General features: G+C 34.0%; 4 protein-coding genes across 5 annotated transcripts; 3 read left to right on the top strand and 1 right to left on the bottom strand.

The window, feature by feature from the left end:
- LOC101497099 (probable caffeoyl-CoA O-methyltransferase At4g26220) lies at positions 1-2,538 on the top strand. 2 transcript variants are annotated; one of them, XM_004503471.4, is made up of 5 exons: positions 1-646; positions 742-821; positions 973-1,117; positions 1,783-1,914; positions 2,001-2,538. In XM_004503471.4, exons 1-5 carry the CDS (start codon positions 578-580, stop codon positions 2,289-2,291), a joined length of 717 nt encoding a protein of 238 aa, XP_004503528.1. In that variant the 5' UTR covers positions 1-577; the 3' UTR covers positions 2,292-2,538. The 2 variants fall into 2 exon arrangements, with proteins under 2 accessions (XP_004503528.1, XP_073225521.1); XM_073369420.1 differs by having other exon boundaries at positions 1,783-1,948; positions 2,044-2,538.
- Positions 2,539-2,674: 136 nt separating this feature from the next.
- LOC101496780 (small ribosomal subunit protein uS8my) lies at positions 2,675-4,256 on the bottom strand. The gene is made up of 3 exons (XM_004503470.4): positions 3,840-4,256; positions 3,300-3,460; positions 2,675-3,115 (listed from the first exon to the last, which is right to left on the bottom strand). The coding sequence occupies exons 1-3, from the start codon at positions 3,967-3,969 to the stop codon at positions 3,017-3,019; spliced, it is 390 nt and encodes a 129-aa protein (XP_004503527.1). The 5' UTR covers positions 3,970-4,256; the 3' UTR covers positions 2,675-3,016.
- A 1,638-nt stretch (positions 4,257-5,894) lies between these two features.
- On the top strand, positions 5,895-8,497 carry LOC101496226 (F-box/LRR-repeat protein At4g29420). The gene is made up of 2 exons (XM_004503468.4): positions 5,895-6,491; positions 7,127-8,497. Exons 1-2 carry the CDS (start codon positions 6,038-6,040, stop codon positions 8,032-8,034), a joined length of 1,362 nt encoding a protein of 453 aa, XP_004503525.1. The 5' UTR covers positions 5,895-6,037; the 3' UTR covers positions 8,035-8,497.
- Positions 8,498-8,619: 122 nt separating this feature from the next.
- Positions 8,620-21,947, top strand: LOC101495894 (zinc protease PQQL-like). Its single transcript, XM_012716730.3, is given in 21 exon segments — positions 8,620-9,446; positions 9,559-9,805; positions 10,676-10,801; positions 10,920-11,057; positions 11,146-11,280; positions 11,388-11,645; positions 11,762-11,899; positions 11,988-12,057; positions 12,182-12,395; positions 14,762-14,867; positions 17,441-17,674; positions 18,302-18,466; positions 18,546-18,695; positions 18,769-18,860; positions 19,623-19,704; positions 19,815-19,898; positions 19,974-20,090; positions 20,173-20,283; positions 20,508-20,588; positions 21,181-21,375; positions 21,468-21,947. Coding segments are annotated over 21 exon segments (3,048 nt in total). The 5' UTR covers positions 8,620-9,234; the 3' UTR covers positions 21,561-21,947.
- Positions 21,948-22,257: the final 310 nt, after the last annotated feature.

Raw genomic sequence — 22,257 nt, 5'->3', positions numbered from 1 at the left:
ACTCCTATATGCTTTACATGTTCAAATGACAGGCGTAGGTACCCAACATTAAACATGTTACAAAAGTGGCGAATTAATGTGGACCTCTGTTCGTTTCTTAGAAACAAATTACTATGTGAGACTATCAATTTAGTTTCGTATATTATCAATGATCTATTAATAGTTTTTAAAGTTGTAAAATATTAATCTAGTTTGTTCTTTTGTGGGATATGAAGCAAAACTAGATAACATTTTACAATTTCATCAATCATTTAAGAATCCTGTAAAAAATAAATAAAATAAATCATTTTATAACATTTATAATGTAAAGAGTCTCTGAAGAACTAAATTAAATATTTATTTAAAAAATAATTTTTTATCAAAAATAAAAAATAAATTGACGTTTCCTAAAAAGTCTTTGAAGATCACGGTGGATCATGAAAAGATGGTGATAATTGAAAATTGGAAAATCATGAAGCAATCTTCGAGTGAAAGATCCTATAAAGAATAAATTCGTATTTACTGAAAAGTCCATATTGGTTCCTCTGCTTTGGATGCTAGTTGTTAATAATTAACGTGAATACGTTGTAGAGAAATAATGGACAAAATATCAAAGCCATCGGTTTCCCCCAATCCTGTTATTTTGCAAAGTGAAGGCTTACTCAAGGTTATTATATATTTATAAATAAATATTTCTTTTCATTTTCGTTGGAACTGTTTATATTGATTTTTCATATTTAATTAACCTCAAATTTGTGGTAGTATATACTAGAGACCAGCGTCTACCCAAGAGAAGAAGAGACTCTCAAAGAGCTGAGGAATGCAACAACAAATCATCCTCTGTATTTATTCTTTAGACTATACTTCAATTCCAGCCTAGAAATTCATTCAAGTTAGAGTTGCATATAAGAATTTCTAAAACATAAATATTGTATGACATTATTATATGATTCTTTTTTGTTGAATCTATGTATTATTATTTCCATTTTTCAGTGGCTTCATGGGCACTGCACCTGATGCGGGTCAGCTAATGGTCTTGTTCTTGAAACTTTTAAATGCTAAAAAGACAATTGAAGTTGGAGTTTTCACTGGATACTCTCTTCTCCTTACTGCACTTAACATTCCTCATGATGGAAAGGTTTGTATATATTTCCCTCCAATACGTGACTGCTTCTAGCTGGAGTATGGTCTATGGAGAACTTTGAAATTTTGACAATGATAACGTCACTCTCCATAAGTAGAAGCTTATGATATTACCGGTACTCATAATTTACATGGAAACATAATTGAAAACATAATTGGTGTTAGTTTGACAAAAACAAGGAAAGTAAATATTAATGTTTTCAAACTCCACTTAAATGAGTTTCCTCTTTGAATAATAACTACTCTTTCCGTCTTAAAATAATTATCGCATTTGTAAATAATATGTCTAAAAATATTATCCCTTCTAATTTTCAATACAATTTTAATTATTTTTTTCAATTGTTACAATTTACACAACTCTCAAGTTATTATTCTCTACTTTACATTGATTGTGATGAAAATAAGATAATATAGGAAAATAAACATTCTCTTTATCATATTTTCTTAATCTATATGAAATTGTCAAATGAGACAAATATTGTGGAACAAAATAAGTATTAGGTAAATGTGTCAGCCATATGGATGTGAAAAAAACCTGAACTAATACTCAAAAGTATCAATACATCGCAGACCACAATTTCAACCCTAACAATAGCTCCAATTATGTATACTTCATTTATTATTATTATGTTATTAGCTCCGTTTGTTTGCCTGCTTTAGATTACAGCCGTGGATCCGGACAGAAAAGCATATGAGTTAGGAATTCCATTCATTAAAAAGGCCGGTCTCTTACACAAGATTGACTACATTGAGTCTCCAGCTTTACCAGTTCTTGATAAACTCCTTGAAGATGTAAGGAACTTAGCATATCTACACCTTTATCCGAGTTAAGTCCCTACCATTGATGGTTTGTTTAATTTTTTTCTGTTTTGGTGCAGCCTGCAAATGAAGGCACTTTTGACTTTGCCTTTGTTGACGCAGACAAAAATAACTACTGGAATTACCATGAGAGGCTTATCAAATTGATTAAGATTGGTGGGATTGTTGCTTACGATAACACACTTTGGGGAGGGACTGTTGCCTTGCCAGAAATAGCAGTTTTAGAATCAAAAAGAGAATGGAGAAGATCTACACTTGCTTTCAACAAAGCAATTTCAAACGATTCTCGTCTAGAAATTGCTCATGTTTCAATAGGTGATGGACTCACTATTTGCAGGCGTGTTAGCTGATATAATTTGATTCCCAAATTGAGCCATGAGCAATAGTTCAACTCGTGACAAGACATGCTTTAAATAAAATCATAAAATTGTGTTTTCATAAATAAATGTTCTCAATCTAGCAACTTACTTTTTGATTAGGATGAGTACATCACCAACAGAAATATTTCTTATTTTAAGATAATGGATGGCACACCTTGATGATAGACGCCATCTAAAACATGTAAAGTTAAAATTTAAAGAGACAAGATCTGGTAAAATTAATTAGGCTCCAATTGGTTAGGTATTAAAATATCCACAAGGTGACAGGGTTGGGAAATAAATTTTAACATTGACTATCCTCTAGCATGATACATTATTCTTCTCATCCAAAACTACATCTTTCGAAAAACAAATAAGAAAACCAGTGCATAATGGTTGAACTTGATTAAAACTACGGAGGATTACACATGTGCCACTCAGTATTTAAAGTGGATTACGAACTAAGATGATACAAATATCCGTTCAAGTCTAGTCTATTATTTAACAAAGACATGGCTAATTTCCACAAAGCATGAGATCCAATACATCATGCTCATCGGGCATTAACTGCCACAATAAAATTCATTCATGACAAAGCAACAATAAAGAAACCTCCTTTGCTAAATAATACATTCTTTCATCAAATGTATTGAAAGTTTATCAGGAAACTTAGCTGAACACAGTGGCTGACCAAAATAACAAGATAAAGGACACTTTTAATGAAAATAACCAAGAACCTGACCACCTACATTCCTTTTCATGGCCTCTTCATGATCCAGAACACCATCAGGAGTTGTAATCACAACATAGCCCCACTGCATCAAGATAAATAAAACCAAATAATTATATCCTTTTCCTTGACCCCTTTCTTTTAAAAGAAAAACTGAAGGTATAAAAGCTAGCATCTGATACAAACATCATTCTCCATATTCAAAATGTGGAAACTGCTATAACACTAAATAAATAAGACTTAAAACAAAAGAAAAAGCATTAACCAACCTGATGTGTTGGAAGGGTGCGCAATCTGTAAGCTTCAATATCCTTTGCCTTCAGGTCTTGTCGGTATGTAAGAGCCTTACAATCGTTAATTCTACCTTGTAGTTCAACTGTGATCCTCCCCACTCTATGGGGATCATACACCTGAAAGTCCTTGATATATCCTATCATGATGAGTGACACTAAATTAGCTAAATTCACAATAGCAGTGTAGTAATTATCTAAATGTCAAATGATTTTAGTATGTTTAGTGTCTTTCTTTCATTCTCATCTTAACTACAAATTTAACTTCAAGTTATAATCAACGCAAAATCAATTCTACTCAAGTCCAAACATATCAAAATCAATTTTCCCCCTCCAAAAATGATTTTTGGCAGTGAAACCAAACATTCACTTACACTAACAACAACAATATCCAGATCAGTAATGAAAGTCTCAACAACACATTAATCCAGCAAAGAAGCAATACATAAATTTCATACTCATTCAGAAGAATGGATGATAAAATAATATGAGACGAGTGAAAACGAAGTGTTAGGTTACCGCGGTGTTTCATAATTTGGAGAAAGGAAGAAATGACGGTGGAAATAGGGTTGAGCTCCACCAAAGTTTTCCCTCTCTTCTCCGCATTCACCATACTTCTCAACGCATCATTCAATATTCTCCTTCCCATCCCTCTTCGTTTCGATCTTGTTACGCACTGTTACCGTTTTCACCAGCAGTAAACTCAATCCAAGCGATAAGTGTTTTGTTCGTCAATTGAGAAATAGCTCTATTGACGGTAGTCGGAAATTGTTCGCCGCCGCTACCTCGCGACGCTGCAAGCACCAAGATGCGCCACTCTATGCGTATCTCAACCCTGAACTTATTTTTTTTCTTTTCGTTTTTTTTTTCTCTGTACTATTTGGAACTTTTGGATCTGGACTGTTTAGCCCTTGTGAGCATATAGTGAGTAGGTGTGTGGCAATAAAAAATTGTTTTCACACACTGCGTTTTTGCTTATACACCCTCCTTCCAATTTTTTAAAGTTACTTTTATAATATTTGCAAGCAATAAATTTAGTCAATACAAATTCATTTGACCTCAATTCATTTAATAGAAGAAAAAAAATCATTAATGCATTTTTGTGGTGCATATAAATGAAGAAAAAAAATATTAGTTAATTTTCACAAATTCTCTAAGATTATTTATGGTGTGTGATAAATATCCAACGGTTATCAATATCTTTTTTTAATGGGGATAGAGATGACACCGTACTCTATTTTGTTGGAAGGGGAAGTTGGTGGTAGAATGTGTGTCGTTTGTCAAGGTTCATTTACAAGATAATGTTGAGGATTTGGAGCTTTGGAAAAATTATATTAGTGGTTTGTATTTTGTGAAATATGTTTATCTTTGTTTGATGTATAACTTGATTAGAGACCGTCTCCCTTTGGTGAAGCTATTTGAAACAAAATAATTTGCTGCAGAAAGACATCATAGATATCTAATCTAGTTTATGTGTGAGTGTTGTCGACTTAATAATCTATTCAACATCTATGTGTTTTTTATTGTCCCTCGTTTGGATTGGTATGTCAAAGTATTATTAATTGTTAAAACATTAAGGGTCATTTTTCTAGTTTATTGTTGGCGCACACACAGTGATTTGGTGGATTAGATGTGCTTGGTAGAAAATGTCGTAGTCATTTTCAATCTTATTTGATTAAGATGCATTTTGAGCTATTTGAAAATATATGAATTGTATTGTTTTAAGAAGGGAATAATGTAACATTATCGATGTGATAAAATGCATTCAACTTCTTCATTGGTGTTGATTTAAATACAAAGGAAAAAATAATCTTGTATGACTTCAATCAATGGCGGCCAAATCCAACTCAATGCTTGAGTTTGTATTTTAGTAATTTGATATAGAGGTTTTTGTTCCAACATTTTTATTGATGATTTTATTGTCTACCTCTTAATATATTTTGAGCACGCACAATTGTTACCTCAATACTCCAATTAACTAATTCTTACCTCAATACTCCAATCATAATAAATTGTTATTTAGACTCCCTTAAATTTTCACTCACTGAGTGTATACTTGAGTTGCATACACTCTAACTTGTTATTTACATGGCACCACCTAAAATCATAATAAATTGTTATTTAAATATTTTGTCAAAAAGAGAAAAATAAAAAATTTGTTAAAAAAAATTAAACTCGAAAGATGATATTTAAGATAAATATTTCATATTTAACTAACTAGTGTTATTAATATTTTTTATTTGAATTTAAATATGCATACAAAATCCTAATTAATTGCAAAAGTGTTTTTTATTTGACTTAATTAATTGTAAAAATTTAATTTGTTTCTAATCTTTATGAATATATTAAAAAAGTCTTTATGATTTAATTAGAAATAATATTACTAGTATCGAAAGATTATAAAATGGAATTACAATATTTAGGGAATAAAATTATAAGAAAGTCGCATATCTTAAATCAGTGAACAAAACAATCCTTAATTAAATTTTAATTATGTTTTGGTTTTCGGATAACTTCCATTTTCTAGTTAGAGAGCTGGTAGTTACTAATATAATACCGGGATATGTTTGACATTTCATATTAGAATGGAAAATGGAAAATGAACAGCGAACAAAGAAAAAAGTACAAATTTTGTTTTCCATAGCCCACGCAAAACATGCGCAAACAAAACGCACACCGGTCGTCGTTTCCTGCGCGGTGCAAAATCAATTTCGCCGATGGAAAACCTACCGTCATCGCTGGTAGTAGAAATTCTGACTCGACTAAACGACTCATCCGATCTAGCACGATGCAGGGTCGTTTCAAATACCTTAAACGCAGCGTCGTTCGAGGTCCGTTCGTTGACCCTACTCTGTTCCATGTCACGTTACCTCAAATCACGGTCACCGGAAACCAAACACCTCATCACACCTTTCAAGACCGTTTTGAAGGAACTCGTTCACCGTTCTCACAATCTCGAATCCGTATCTCTCGGTGTTGATCGCTCTCTCGGCGGAATCTCCTTCGATGATGTTGAAGATGAATCCGATGATCTTCACCTCACTGATTTCAATTTCATTCAAGATTGGCTTCCCTCTCTTTCTCATTCTATCAAGTCACTCTCTGTTTCTGATTTTTGGGTTCAATCTTGCTGGAGACGTTCCCAAGCCTTGTCCCTCATCTCTTCCACTTGTTAGCTTCTTAATTCTCAACTTCTATTTTATTTTATTTTATTTTATTTATTATTACCTTTCTTCATTGTTGTCTAATAATCAAGGTTTTAAATTACTATTGCATTGCAATTCTTGATATTGCAAAAGATTACTTTCAAATATTGTGATAAGGAAGTGACGGATTCGATCACATCTCAACAATATTAATAATACTAATTACAACCATTGAAAAAAAACAAGAGTAGAGTTTTATATAGTGATTGTGGTTATAGTTGCAGTCGCATTAATGGTGACGATGGTGTTGTGGTTTTGGCAACTTAAAAAGTTGTTATTAATGTCCATATTGCGGTTGTAGACCTTTATTTAAAACTCTGGCCAAGGCGTACAAAACTTTGATATTTGCAAAAATTTGCTTTCAAATACTATGATGCAAACCTCAATTGCTGCCAATGCTAGAGTTTTAAATAGTGGTCGCACTAACAATTGTTTGATAGAGAATAGGCCAAATGAGACCTCAAGCACAGCAACATTGTGATTGCTTATATAAAAAAATAATATAAAAGCTTGATCAAGGCATCAAAAACCTTAATATTGTGGCAAATCATAAATCATGTTTAAAATTTTGGTAATAATTTTGCTTCCTTTGCGTTGCAGGCCGTGGTCTGGTGCAATTGGTGGTTAGGAACGCCTGGTTATCCGTGGATGGTTTGTGTTTGATGCCAACGCTGACCAATTTGACTCTTGAGTTTGTTCGATTGGATGATGAGGATCTGAACATGATCAATACTTGTTTCCCTAATCTTACTCAACTTAATCTTATTGGAGTTGGAGGACTTAAAGAGCCTAAGATTAATCTCTCACACCTTAAAAATTGTGAATGGTCGGTTTCCAATGCTCCTCTTTCTTTGATTATATCTGCACCTAGTCTTGTTGATTTTAATCTCAAGTGCATTAAGCCTAGGTTGATTTTCCTTGAAGCGCCTTCCTTGTCCAATTTCAATCTCTCCCTTGAGAACACTGACGAGCTAGTTTTGAAAAATTGTGGCAACATACAATGCCTCCAGCTTGCGGTGGAATACCTCTCTTCTGATTTCCTTTTAAGCATGTTTCCTCGTTGTGTAGCGGTAGAAAGGCTTAGCTTAGATTTTGTGAGAAGAACACGGAGAGTTCAAGTTGATCAAATGGGAGAGTTTGGCCTTGATATATTGTTGAATTATTTTCCCAGCATAAGATATCTTAGTTTAGGTTCTGGAGCATGGCGTGTGATGGAGAGTTCTTTCCGCATAAAAAGTTTGGAAAATGGGGTTGGGATGAAAACATTGAGAGAGCTTGTTGCACATATTGTTGTCCTTGATATTGAGTTTTCTCTTGCATTTATTTTCTCTGTTTTGGATAAGTGCACCCAATTGAGAGACATTTCTCTACTCATTCACGGTGATGTTGATCCTCGTGTCGCCGGAAACCTCATCTCCACATGTAGAAGCAAATTCTCTGGAGTTAGATGGAGATGGGGAATATGGAAAGAAGGAATCATGAATACTTGGGTTTCTGACGGCATCTAGTTCGCTACTGGTTTATCTAAGAAAAAAGGTGGGTCAGTCTTTGATATGTTGTAGGTCTACAATACAAATTGCGTTACTGTTAGGAGCAGGACATTCAATGTTATTGAATAAATTGTAGTGAAGCAGCTTCATGGAGTAAGAGTAAGCTTCATATGTTAAAACATAAAAAAATACTACTACAAGCCATTTCGGAAGTGTATTGCGAAGTAAGGAAACCAGATAAACCTGGATTGTTGTTGGTTCTGTTTTGTAGATTTGTGTAAAATATCATATGATAATATAGTTAATAATCTTGAATAGATTTGTGTAAAATAACCTTGTGGATAGATTTTTTTTCCCCACTTCTGTATATTTGTATATAGGTCTTTGTACTGATCACGATCACCGCTCACTTGTTGTGAACATATGTATATTCTTGTATATTTGGAGATTTATTGTAATAAAAATGTGTATTTTTGAAGCAGGCTTTTTTCTTTTTGAATTTGTTCATTTCAGATGTTGCTCAATTCATTAAACAGGATGATTTTATAAATGGCATGGGGATGAGCTGAGCCTATTACAAATTGGACTTGATAGCATGATCTTATCTTTGCTGTTGTATTTTTTAAATTGAAACGTATAATCAACTGGTGTTGTGTGTGCTGTAAAAAAGCCGGTGTTCTGTCATTCCGTTATGCTATTGGTGCATATATATTCTAAAGCTGGTCTACCAAATAGAAACGAAATGAAGCACTACAACAAAAACTGCTTAGTTTGGGTAGCGGGTTTATGATTCCAAATCTACGAATCCAATTCGAGTGTTAAAATTCTTAATTCTAAAATTTTGTCCAAATGTTGAAATTTTCATAAAATAGAGTGTCTTATAATTTTCAGAGAACAAATAATCCGACCAAACCAACTTGCTCACCACCACATTGGATTAAGCTTCTTAAATATATTTTATTCGGTGTGTATTTTTTCAGAAATACAGGGGATAGAAGGTTTCTTATACTCTCAAAATAAAAATAAAAATAGTAGGTTTGTTATTTTTGCCCCAATTATAATTTCATCTATAAAAGTAGTTTTGAAAAGGAATTACAACTACAAGAGACAAAAAAAGAAAAGAAAATACAACTGAGACAGAGTGGGAGTAAACGTCACTGGCACTCTGTGCTTAACCGTGTATTGAGTTTAAAACTCGTAAGAGACGAAGAAAGCAATATGGAATTACTTCCTTCAGAGGCAGCAGCTACGATCTTTAGAAAACAAGGGTTTCAATCTCTGAAACTAGTTCACGCCGACATGGACCAACTCCTCACAGACCTACCAGTCGGCGTTGATTTCGGCACACTAGATAACGGCCTCCGTTACTACGTTCGCTGCAATTCCAAACCGCGTATGAGAGCTGCTCTCGCACTTGCCGTCAAGGTAGGGTAAGTATGACCTATCATAACCTAATTCAATCAATTTTTGAATCGTTTCTGCCAATAGTTTATTCCTTTGAATTTCTCAATCTATTATGGTTTGCTACGTTCTGAAATGTAGATCAGTTTTGGAAGAAGAAGATGAACGTGGAGTTGCTCACATTGTTGAACACCTTGCTTTTAGTGCTACTAAGAGATACGATAATCATGATATTGTTAAGTTCCTTGAAAGTATTGGTGCTGAATTTGGCGCTTGTCAGAATGCCGTAACCACTTCTGATGATACCGTTTATGAGCTTTTGGTTCCTGTTGACAAGCCAGAACTTTTGTCTCAGGCCATTTCTGTTTTGGCAGAATTCAGTTCAGAGGTACTCCTTTCTTTTTAACTGTGGCTTTGGTAGTTTTTAAAGTTCAATGCACAATGCAATGTTAAATATTATTTCGTCAATAATACTCTAAACTATTTATTTTTGAGAGAGAAATAAATTGAATGAGATAGCAAATAGTAAATGATAGTATTATAAGAAAAAGACAAATAATTTAATCAAGTAGCAAAATTTATTGGTTTTTTTGGTGTGTGTAAATAATTGTAAAACTGCAACTAGAAAAATATGGAATTGGAGGGAGTATTAATAACAATTCCACCAAATTATGTTATGCTCTTTCTAGATTATGGAGCGCTTTTCTTTTTATTTGTTGTAAATAGAAGGAGATGCAAACCATCTAATTCATGCTAGGTGATTGAAATGAGGAGGGGCTCAGGTGTTTTATATAATAAGAAAGTATTGCTCAATTTGAAGGAAAATCTTTATCGCACAGTTGTAAGATCAGTGATGGGCAGTATAAAACCAACACGAAGATAAAATAAGCGTCACAAAGATGAGAATGTTGCGTTGGATGTGTGGGAAAGACTAGATGAGATAGGATTAAGAATGACAATATTAGAGAGAGAGTTAAGGTAGCACCTATCATAGAAAAGATGGTGGAAACTCGGCTTAGGTGATTTGGGCATGTGAAGAGGAGATCTGTAGATTATGTAATACGGATATTAGATCAGATGGAAGATAGCCAAATCGCTAGAGACACAAGAAGATATAGAGAAACTATTAAGATAGACCTAGAGATAAATGAGTTGGATAGAGATATAACCATTATGATGTCTTTTGATTCATATAAGCGACCCATATAAGGCTTAGTAGTTGTTGTTTTATTTGTTGTAATTAGATTGTTTTGTGCAGATTCGAGTCTCGAAAGATGACTTGAAGAAAGAAAGAGGAGCTGTAATGGAAGAGTACAGGGGAAGCAGAAATGCCACGGGGAGGCTGCAGGATGCTCATTGGATGCTGTTGATGGAAGGTTCAAAGGTAACTGAAACCAATACTCGCTGCTACTAGTCAATGTTAAGATGGTTTTGTATTGTAGGTTACTTAGACGTCATTTTTGGGAATTTATGTTGTTACATAAAGCGTTCAATTATTGCAGTATGCTGAAAGATTACCAATTGGACTTGAGGCAGTGATTCGGACGGTTTCTCCTGAGACTGTGAGGCATTTTTACAACAAGTGGTACCATTTATGCAATATGGCTGTTATAGCAGTTGGAGATTTTTCTGATACACAGGTTCTTTTTTTATTTATGTTCTTTGTATGTTATGACTGTGTTGTTTGGTTGATATCTCTACTAATGGCTTCCACTCTTACAATTTCAGAGTGTAGTTGAGTTGATAAAGACTCATTTTGGCCAGAAAGTTCCAGCACCCGACCCTCCCCCTGTACCAACATTCCAGGTTCCATCACATGACGAACCACGATTTTCTTGTTTTGTTGAATCTGAAGCCGCTGGGGTAAGTAAGTAACTAATCGTTTGCTTTTGGGAATTTTCCCATGTTTTCGCTAGTAATCTTGTCTTGCTCGGAAACTAACTTGTTACTTTGGATTTGCCCAAAAACAGTCTGCAGTTATGATTAGTTATAAGATGCCAGCAAATGAGCTTAAAACTGTAAAAGACTACAAAGATTTACTTGCAGAATCCATGTTCCTCTACGCGTTAAACCAAAGATTCTTTAAAATATCCCGTAGGAAAGATCCACCCTATTTCTCATGTTCAGCTTCTGCTGATGTTCTAGTTCGTCCAGTAAAGGCCAATATTATAACTTCATCATGTAGAGGAAAAGGAACTCTTGAAGCTCTGGAATCAATGTTAATAGAGGTGCTTTCACCTTTGATCTGAGAAGCTGCGTATTCTTTTTTGTTTTTTCACTTTCTTTTTCCACTTTCCTTCTTTTCGCCTTTTTTATTTTCAAATTTATGACAGTTATATTTTAGGTTGCAAGGGTGCGGCTTCACGGGTTTTCGGAGCACGAAATATCTATTGTCCGTGCACTACTGATGTCAGAGATTGAATCTGCCTATTTGGAGCGGGATCAAATTCAGTCTACCAGCTTGAGAGAAGAATATCTACAAGTATATTATTTTATATTTCTTTGTTCACATTAAAATGGATAATAAAAACTGTGGATCATTTTGGGTATAATGTTCTTTGTTCATGCAGCATTTTCTCCACAACGAACCTGTTGTTGGGATTGAGTATGAAGCTCAACTCCAAAAGACTCTTCTACCACGTGAGTTGATATTTTATGCACTTTTGTCTTCTAAGTTCTGATATCAAATTTCTAGGTTTTTTTGGTGAAAGTCGAATTTCTGGATATATTGAGCTAATGTTATATATAAATTTATACCCATCAGATATATCGGCATTAGAGGTCTCTAAATGTTCTGAGAAATTACGGACGTCTTGTAGCTGTGTCATAAAGACCATTGAGCCGCGAGCATTTGCTGTGTTTGATGATCTGAAAAATGTTGTGAAGAAAGTAAATCTTCTGGAGGAAGGCGGTAGAATTTCTCCATGGGATGATGAACATGTTCCAGCAGAAATTGTCACTGCAAAACCAAATATGGGGTGAGTTTCAAAGGGGAATACTTTTCTCTATCTTCTACAGTACACTCTCATTTGCCTACATAGTTAATTGCTCTCTGATTTCTGGCCCACCTTTTATAATTAAGTCCAAAGTGTATATATCCTTGTAATCGTTGTTGGTAATTCATATGATCATTGTCGATAATTCAACATGAGATGTGTTAGGATCGATGGCTACCCGAATATAGAGGGGGTGAATAGATTCCTTGCAGGCAAACGGTTAAAAAACAATTTTTAAACTTTTTTGCAAAAACAAATTATGCTTATTGGAACTAATGATGATCAATCAATAATAAAGATCAATCAATAATCAATACACAAATTGAATAACACTTTGAATACGATCTCAACCAAACTTAATAACAACAAATACTAACACTAAGAACTACAACAATGCAATGATGAACATCAATAAAAATTCTGCACTACACTAGATTTTTGTTTTTCACCTTGTCTAAAAACAAGATGAAAAACCAATTATCAATACAATTAAAAGTCACACTAAGAACGAATTTTTTATCGACATGCTTCAAAATTGTTTTTGAACCAATTTGTGAACCAACTTTCTGCACACATTAAATCAGAAAACTTATCAACAATTTCAATCAACACATGAGCAAAAGCTTTTTCACATTGATCAAAAGTCACTTTTCAAGAATCAAAACTTTGCATAATCAATTAATTGCTGAAATGAAAAGATTAAGGCAAAAGGAAAAAACACCAGATTTTATTCTGGTTCGGTCACTTCATCGTCGCTTGTGACCTACATCTTGTCCTCCTATCAATCAATAAAAGATTTTCTTCCCCTATAGTCAATGATGAATTTTTATGATTACTATAAGAAGTTCCTTGAGTCTATTGAGCATACACTCTTTGATCCAATTCTTTCAACTCCTTATAAATCATATAATTTTCAAGTTTTGAAAAACCTTCCATGAATCCCCTTGAATCTCAATCGATACATTTGCAAATCCAACCTCTATAAAGTCTTCAACCTTGAATCTTCACCTCTCGTTGATTCAACTCCTTCAAACTTGGCAATTCAATGAGAAACCTAAAAATCCCAATTATCCCCAATTAGGGTGAAAAGAAATCCCTTCTTTTTCTTTCTTCGTGATTGTAGATGATGAACCTATATCACTCACTCTCACAATCCATTGAACACTCACAAAGCTCTAACTAGCTAAGAATCTCACAAACAAACAATCACACCAAAGGATTTTTAAGAGTTTTCAAGAAGTTCTTTGTATAAGAGAAAATGGATAAGAATTATGAATGTTGTGTTAGAATGAAAGTAGGTGAAGAGTATTTATAATGTAACATGAAAAACCACTTCTGATGCATTAAAAAAGTAAAAAATGCTTGTTTGATTCGAATCACATTAGAGTTGATTCAAATCAACATAATTCCACTGAATATGACAGGTTGGTTGGAATCACATCTGGCTTGATTCGGATCAACATAATCCAATTCAAAGCTGATTTTGACAGGGTGATTCTAATCAACTCTGGGTTGATTCTAATCATCTTTGCCTTGATTCTAATCAACGTAATTCCAATTCAAAGTGATTTTAATGCATGTTTAAAAAAGCAATATTTGGCAATATTTTCAAAGATCAAAGTCACTTAGATATTGACTTTAATGCAAAATTTAAATGTCAATTTTCTTAGATCCTAAGGTGTAATGATTATTGAGAGAAACTTAGTTACATCATCTAATCTCAACCTAGTTTTGACATACTCAAAATAAACTAGAAACTAGGCATAGGAAACATACACTCACAAGATTTTTCTTCTTGTTCTTTCAATGAGGTAACATTCACAGTTTTAGTGATTATCATGAGGATTGAGTCATTTTTGTAATGTGGTAAGCGTGAAGCTTTAGTGGTTCTTTTATAACTCTTTTTATTTAGATTTGGATTTATGTAATGAACATAAAGGAAATTCCCTTTCCTTGGTAGGTAATAACTATAGTTGTTTGGGTGTACTTTTCAATTATTCTAATCCTCTATGCACATCTTGTTATAATAACAATTTCAAATTGAGTTTCAGAACCGTTAGAGAAAAGTTTAAAAGCTCCTTACTTGGTTTTCCCTGTAGGAATCAATTCTTTATGCTTTTAGCTATATTCGTTTACTTTCTTATTAGGTTGTCTTTCGTTAAAGTTTTGATTGTTCTAAGCAGTAAAATGCTAGTGTATATGTTTAACCAGCTAGTATTTTTATATGTAATGAAGGGCTTCATATATCAGTTATTTAACAATGGGACAAGTTTCTTAATTAGGTCATTTTCTTCAAGTAAAGCTTATGTTTAGGAAATAACATTCTAATCTCATTTTTCCCAAATAAGGCATGTTGTGAAGGAATTGGAATACTCAAACATTGGAGCTACTGAACTAATTCTGTCAAATGGGATGCGGGTCTGCTATAAGCGTACAGACTTCCTTGATGATCAGGTTTTGATTCTTCCAGGCATTGCTTATCATAGTTCCTACTTTTTTTCTTAAACATACAATGACCAACCTCTGTATCAATCTGGTTACAGTATTTTTTTAGAAAAGGCGAATTTATTTAAACTGCTCCAAGACACAGCATAAGACTTGCTAAGTTCTTGTCAAAAAAAAAAAAAAAGACATGCTAAGTTGAAACACCCATCTGGTTACAAAATTACTATTATTAACTGACAACTTACTTTAAATTTTGTCAAATTATACTGCCTCTGTCCTTAATTATAAACACCCTTTTAAGTTACTAGGTGCATTTATTTATTTTTTCAAACATACCCGTTATTAATATACTAATAAAAGGGTCATGCTAACTTGTGCCCTAAGAGCACATGTTAAGGATATACCAAAAGTAGAAATTTTTATTGAAAAAACAATGTTTGAACTTTCAAAGTATTGAAAACACAAGTTTCAAGATAAAATTTCTACATTTAATTCATTAACATGTGCCCTCATGGCACAAGTTAGCATTTCCCCGATACTAATTTATCTTTGAAAACGAAAAGTCAAATTTAATACATTCATGTTTAAAGGGTATTTTAGTAACATTGGCACATAAAATTGTTACATTAAATTTACTACCTACGTTTCTTAATATGTGTGAAAATGGCAATGAAGGATATTAATTAGGGACAAAGGTAGTATGAAATTATCCCCAATAGAGTTACTTAAACCAATCCATCTCAGTCTCAGGTCAAATTGCAGATACCAAACTGAAACAAATCAAAATAACGAACCAATTTTTCTGATTGGATTGGCTTGACTTTTGGTTACAAGTTAAAAATCAATCTAATCAAACCAAACTGAGATAATGAGTTTATATTTGTGTGTGCGCTCGCGCGTATGTCTGAACAACAAACACTCACAAAGGTGATCTGTTAGTTTGCAAAAGTGATGAATCGGTCGAGAGGTTTGGGGATTAGCAGACGAAGAGAAGGGCTTTGAAGAGGAAGGGGGACTTCATTGAATCAGATAGCAAGTTGTTGGTGAGTGTGGGGGAGAACCAGAGGACAAGAAGGAGATGATGACAGATGAGGAGTGGTGTAGACAATGGGTCTTTCTCGTTTAGGGCTGTTAAAATTCAGTGAATGTTTTCATTATTATTTGATTGTGCAACATCCTAGGCTAATTGTTAGTAGTCCTAGTCAATACAACTTTCTAGATTTTGAATGTAATTATTGCAACATCATTATGAATAGAAAGGTGTGTGATCTCATTAGACAAGATTTTTCACACAAGATTTTTCATCTTCCCTTCGCGTGGATCGCATGTTCGTTACTGTATCTGTTGCTGCTTTTCGTTGCGCTTTCAGTTTCACTACTCTTCTGCTCATTCCTTGCGAAAAATTGGTCGGTTTTTCCAATTACGCAAATTGGGTTGCTGTTGTGAGAACTTGGTTTCAAGCTAGGTAGTTAATCCCAGATAGCAGCCCGTTGCAGCCAACCCTGGAAACCGAGATAGCGGGTTGCGGGATACTGGGATTACCTCTATTTGTTTGGACAAATTACATGAATAAGAGTATATAAACATGCATAGTTAAACAATATCTCAAAATTATAAACATTCATACGTAGTAATAAAAAACCCCAAGTCTTAATCAAATAATACATTTAAATATTAAATATCATTGTCGTCTTCAACATAGAGTGATAAAATAACAATATTAAAAAATATTAAATGAAGGGAAGTAGAAAAGGACAGAGAAAAAAAAAAGAACAGAGAAACTAAGTAACAAAAGAAAGGAAAAACTAAAAAAAAAAAGGGACAGAAAAGCAAAACTAAAGATAAAAAAAAATGAAGCGGCGCGGCTGGTGGTGTATGAAGCTGGACGGTGCGGCTAGTGGTGGAAGAACAAAAGCAGCAGCTAGGAGGAACGGAAAAATAGGAAGAACGAGGAAGAAGCCAACATGAACGAAGAAGAAGGGGACGTGAACGAGGAAGAAGGGAAAGTGAAATTAGGGTTAGTGAAATCTGAAGTATGGAATACCAAAAATACCCCCAAGATGTTTTAAAATGGAAGGGTAATATTGGTTTTTCTTGAAGAAAAAAATCACGTTTTCTGGGCTTTGGGAACACGCGACCCGCAACCCTTGAACGTGCCCGGATCGCGCGCGATCTTGCTTTTCCCCGCACTGCGCCGTCGCGGCCAGACCCTTCGCCGGAGCAATTGCGTCGGGACGCCGTGATTGACTACCTAGGTTTCAAGGACAAGGTACCATTTGCTCAGACGATCATTTTATTTCCACCGACGATCATTTTATTCCCACCGACGATCAATCCGGTGATACTCTATTCTTACATATGAATCATATTAGTGGTGCCTTTTACTCAATCATACTTATGCTGTTTTTAGTGCCACAAATTATGGTTTCTGTTTTGTTGTAACTTGAAATTAGCATACACTAACATTTGTTATTGGGCATAATGGTAATACATTATCCCCATGAGTGGTGTTCCATTATTTTTGTGGGGTTCAAATTTTGGCATAAATGTATCAGTTCTAATCTATAGATGTACCACAACAGGTCATCTTCACGGGTTATTCATATGGGGGTTTGTCTCAACTACCCGAAAGCGAGTATTTCTCTTGCTCAATGGGACCAACCATTGCTGGGGAAATTGGTGTGTTTGGTTATAGACCATCTGTCCTAATGGATATGCTTGCTGGCAAAAGAGCTGAAGTCGGTACCAAGATTGGTGCATATATGAGAACATTTTATGGAGACTGTTCACCTTCAGACCTGGAAACTGGTTTGCAGGTATATTTGATTTAATTAGAAAAATCACGTCGCTCCTTTCATTATAGATCACAACTCTTAAGTAGTATGCTGTTGCTCACAACCAAGAGAGCAGATTAAAACCCATTATTAAATTTTATAAGTACATGTTTATGTTTTAAAGTAGGAAGCAAATATTTTTATATCTAAGTTAGTATGTATTAGTAATCTTTTTCTGAATGCTTATTATTATAGTGCATGCATCTTATTATAGTCAACTGCAGCCGTGTATTTAGGTTTGTTAGCATGCTCGTATTGCATCCATTAGCCACTCAGTTTCTGAGCAGACATGTATTTGATTCCCTTATTTCTGCACTATACTTTTGATGCATCATAATACAGTTTATTGTGTAGTTGGAACTGTTCAACGCAACCTAGGTTGATCTATTGTCCTGCATCAGTTATATATTAATCATGAATGCATGATTTTGTCGTGACAATTTGTTGTGTAACATCGTATTGATCACATTTCTCGAGTGTTATTTCTTGTTGGATTATTCATTGAAGTTCCTGTGGTTATGATTTCCACGCTTCTCAATTCTTTTTTTCAATGTGTGCTATCTCTTTTTTCTATTTCTGATATCATTTATATATTTATTTATTTTTCAGCTTGTCTATCAGCTGTTTACAACAAATTTAACCCCAAACGAAGAAGATGTCAAAATAGTGATGCAAATGGCTGAAGAATCAGTCTGTGCTCAAGATAGGGATCCATATACTGCTTTTACAAACCGTGTAAAGGAGCTTAATTATGGAAAGTCCTATTTTTTCCGGGTATGACCTTTTCTGGTGTTAATTTAGTCATGGTCTGAATAAACTTCACTTGACTTTCAACATATCATTTGTTATGCAGCCTATTAAAAAATGTGACTTACAAAAGGTTGATCCTCTGAAAGCTTGTGAATACTTCAGCAAATGTTTCAGAGATCCTTAAACTTTTACGGTTGTGATTGTTGGGAATATTGATCCTACTATTGCACTGCCCTTAATGTTGCAGTATCTAGTAAGTATAAATCCACTTACCAAAAGCCAGCAGACTTTCAATTATACTAAACAAATTGATTTCTTCCATGCAGGGTGGAATACCAAAGCCTCCTGAACCTATTATGGATTTTAACCGTGATGAGCTGAAAGGATTGCCTTTCACTTTTCCAACAGTCATCCATAGGTACATCAATGCATTGCATTCACACTGAAGGTGTTGGTGTTATAATAATTTTTGTGTAGTTTTGTACCTACAGGAAAAAATGTAAACAAATTTGTCAGATTCTCAAATAAATTATATATTATTTTGGCCTAGCTCTACTTTCTGCCTCTCTAGTTTGGATTTTTTGAGCAAATCAAATCCCTCGATTTTTAAAGTTATACAAATTTTTTCTTGCTGTCAATTTTTTATCATCCAAAACCCTTGAACTCTAATTTTCTGTCCAATTATTTGGGGATTTATGATCAATTTGGGATATGAAATAATTCTAGTAGTTTAGATGCCAGAAGTTTAGTGGAAATTTAAATTTCAAGGACTTTTCAGAATATTAGCACAGGGTGTAAAGAGGTAAAGTTTTAGGAATTTTTTAGTAAATTTTGTTGGTGTGTTTGGAGGCCAAGAAGGTTTTAAATGATTTTACTGATTCAATTTATGTAGATTTTGAGTAAAAAGTGAAAATTTGAGAGTTCTAAGTAGAAGAGAAGTGATAGATGGACTTAATTAACACAATTAAAATTATTAAGCGTTTTACTATGGTGAAAAAAGTAATGGACCAAAATCACACATTAGTTATAGCGAAGGAAATAAACCTGCAATTAAGTTTTTTTGCTTTATCTCTAAAAGGCTGCATTACTGCATGTTCTTCGCTATTGCAACTTTTTGACAAAGACTATTTAAGGATTTGGTGAATACATCTTCCAACTAAACCATATCCTTTAATTGTAGAGAAGTGGTCCGAAGTCCCATGGTGGAAGCACAATGTTTGGTGCAGATATGCTTTCCTGTGGAGCTGAAGAGTAGGACCATGGTGAGTGCTCCTTTCTATTAGTTGCTGAATCCATGGAGTTATATAGAAACTTGTACTTACTGTATCTTACAAATAATTTGTATAATCTGTGTCTGGGGCATGACTTACAGGTAGAAGAGGTTCACTTTGTTGGGTTCCTGAGCAAGCTTCTGGAAACAAAAATAATGCAGGTTCTCCGTTTCAAGCATGGGCAGGTGTGTTTGTGTTATCAGCATTTTCCTTAACTCGTCTTATATGATTAATTCTGAGGTTTCACCTGTATGCACCAGATATATTCTGTAGGTGTTTCAGTATTCCTTGGTGGTAATAAACCCTCAAAAACACGTGTTGTTCGTGGAGACATTAGCATAAATTTCTCGTGTGATCCAGAGATATCTTCCAAGCTGGCAAGTCTCCTGCATATATAAAATAGGTGATCTTTTTATGCCGTTACTTGGTAAAAATTACTGTCTTGTAAATCATTTACAGGTAGATATTGCTTTGGATGAAATGTTGCGTCTTCAAAAGGAAGGACCTTCAGAACAGGATGTTTCAACCGTACTTGAAATTGAGCAAAGAGCGCATGAGAATGGATTGCAGGTTGATTTGGCCTTAAAGTTCTTTTTATTAGCATCTTAGCCTTTTCTACTGTGTGTCAATGGAATAGAATTAATACACCCTGGACAAACAAAATTCAAAAGCTTCTCCTTCTCACATCCCTTTTCATCTACAAGGGCATTCTGAATTGTGGATGAAATCGTTGGATCATAGAAGTAACATTACCCTCTTAATTTCCTTTTTCTTATTTTCACGTGCTCTTTCAGGAAAATTATTACTGGCTAGACAGGATTTTACACAGCTACCAATCAAGAGTGTATTCTGGTGACGCTGGCACTTCTTTTGAGGTTTGTGTCTATTACTCTGACATGTTTGTATTTTCCAATTAAATAAATTTAGTTGCCATTTTTCATGAGTATCAATATTTCCATTTTGATTTTCCAATTGGAAAGGAATAAATTTTAGTAACTTCTAATTCCAGTACAGTTCAAATAAATGCAGAATATCCCTCTATTTCCATTGATGTTGAGGTTATAGGGTTAGTCTTTTGAATCTAGATGAGGAAAAGGAATACTCAAAATAATTAAATTAAATTATTTATTTACACTAGTATTTTGAAAATCAATCGTAAGAGATAATTTAAGTTACTCAATTACTGTGAAGATATAATATGATATTTTTCTTATATGATAACAATCTATCTTGATTTGACAATTGATGTGGCATTGAGATGTTTTTTTTTGCAAGTTGTGATCTAATGCCGATAACCGTTCAATTTTTCTATTCATGATCTTTATTAGAAAGTCAAACTTATATCCGTGAGTCCAGATATAAACTTTTTTTATATTATTAAATGATTTGTTTGTGTGTTGCTATTGCTAATTATGATGGCAGCATAGGTTATGGAATCATATTTATTTTGCAACTAACTTACTGCAGATTCAAGATGAAGGGAGGTTAAAAGTTAAATCATCCCTAACGCCATCAACTGCACAGTTGGCACTACAAAGAATATTGCCTTATCCTTGCAAAAAACAGTATACTGTGGTGATTCTTATGCCCAAGTCTTCTCCTTTTAAATTCCTGAAATCAGTATTACAATCTACTCGAACAAACTGTGGCAGAGAAGCAAAGGTTTGTTCTTATAGACCTCTTGTAGGGAGATTTATAGCCGGGTTATATTATAACAAAAGCATATTCACTTGCAGCTTTTTTTTCTATGGCAGATTTTAGCTGGAATTGCTGGCTTGACAGTTTTGGCTCTTAGTGTGTGGAGACATTCACGCAGTGGCCATAGTAATAGCAGACATTTGCTTTAGAAGTTTTCCGGCAGTGTGATTATTTATTTCACTCAAGAGAGAACATACATATCAACATGGTAAGAGTAGATTATTTAAAACACAGGTCACTTATGAAGGTAAATTAGGTGTTAGTTGTATGCGGTGGCCCCGCTAAGAGCTTGAAATGAAACATCATTATATTTATGTGTGCTTTGCCGAACTGCATCATGCAATGATGCAACTTCACTTACATCTGGTGCACCATTGTAGTTAACTATTTATGACCGACTATTTCCCAAGTTTCACAAATTAGAAGTTTTGCAGAGACAGTTCATGGACAGGTATCCAGGCCGAATAAGAGTGCTCATGATGCACGCTTCTTCATCTTTGTACCATTTATTATTAATTTTCTATTTATTTACTTCATGGATTGTGCATTTCGAAGAAGAGAAGAGAGGAGGGGAAGATTTTGTAGCGGAGAGAAGTGTATGAAAAAATAAAGACATGTTTGCTTTTATAAAGGATTTTTTTATTTTATTTTCAGTTTTAATAAATAAATGGTGAAACTAACCGTAAAAACAACTTGTACAAAATTTTACCAAAGATATCTATGCACATTTTTCAGGAATTTCCTTATTACAACTGAAAACAAAATGAGTCAAAAGCAAAACCGAAATAACATGCCCTATTATAACATCATTAATTCCATTATTTTATTATCGGATTGGATTATGGG

The sequence above is a fragment of the Cicer arietinum genome, chromosome 6 (assembly GCF_000331145.2).
Source record: "Cicer arietinum cultivar CDC Frontier isolate Library 1 chromosome 6, Cicar.CDCFrontier_v2.0, whole genome shotgun sequence".
In the NCBI taxonomy this organism is placed as follows: Eukaryota; Viridiplantae; Streptophyta; class Magnoliopsida; order Fabales; family Fabaceae; genus Cicer; species Cicer arietinum.
Note: the sequence above shows the minus strand (reverse complement) of the source record. Positions and strands in the feature narration are given on the sequence as shown.

Coding starts and splice junctions, on each gene's coding strand:
- LOC101497099 (XM_004503471.4), top strand. CDS start 578: ATGGACAAAATATCAAAGCCATCGGTTTCCCCCAATCCTGTTATTTTG. Junction 822..972: donor GCAACAACAAATCATCCTCT/GTATTTATTCTT, acceptor TCCATTTTTCAG/TGGCTTCATGGGCACTGCAC. Junction 1,118..1,782: donor ACATTCCTCATGATGGAAAG/GTTTGTATATAT, acceptor TGCCTGCTTTAG/ATTACAGCCGTGGATCCGGA.
- LOC101496780 (XM_004503470.4), bottom strand. CDS start 3,969: ATGGGAAGGAGAATATTGAATGATGCGTTGAGAAGTATGGTGAATGCG. Junction 3,461..3,839: donor CCAAATTATGAAACACCGCG/GTAACCTAACAC, acceptor TCATCATGATAG/GATATATCAAGGACTTTCAG. Junction 3,116..3,299: donor GCACCCTTCCAACACATCAG/GTTGGTTAATGC, acceptor ATCTTGATGCAG/TGGGGCTATGTTGTGATTAC.
- LOC101496226 (XM_004503468.4), top strand. CDS start 6,038: ATGGAAAACCTACCGTCATCGCTGGTAGTAGAAATTCTGACTCGACTA. Junction 6,492..7,126: donor GTCCCTCATCTCTTCCACTT/GTTAGCTTCTTA, acceptor TTTGCGTTGCAG/GCCGTGGTCTGGTGCAATTG.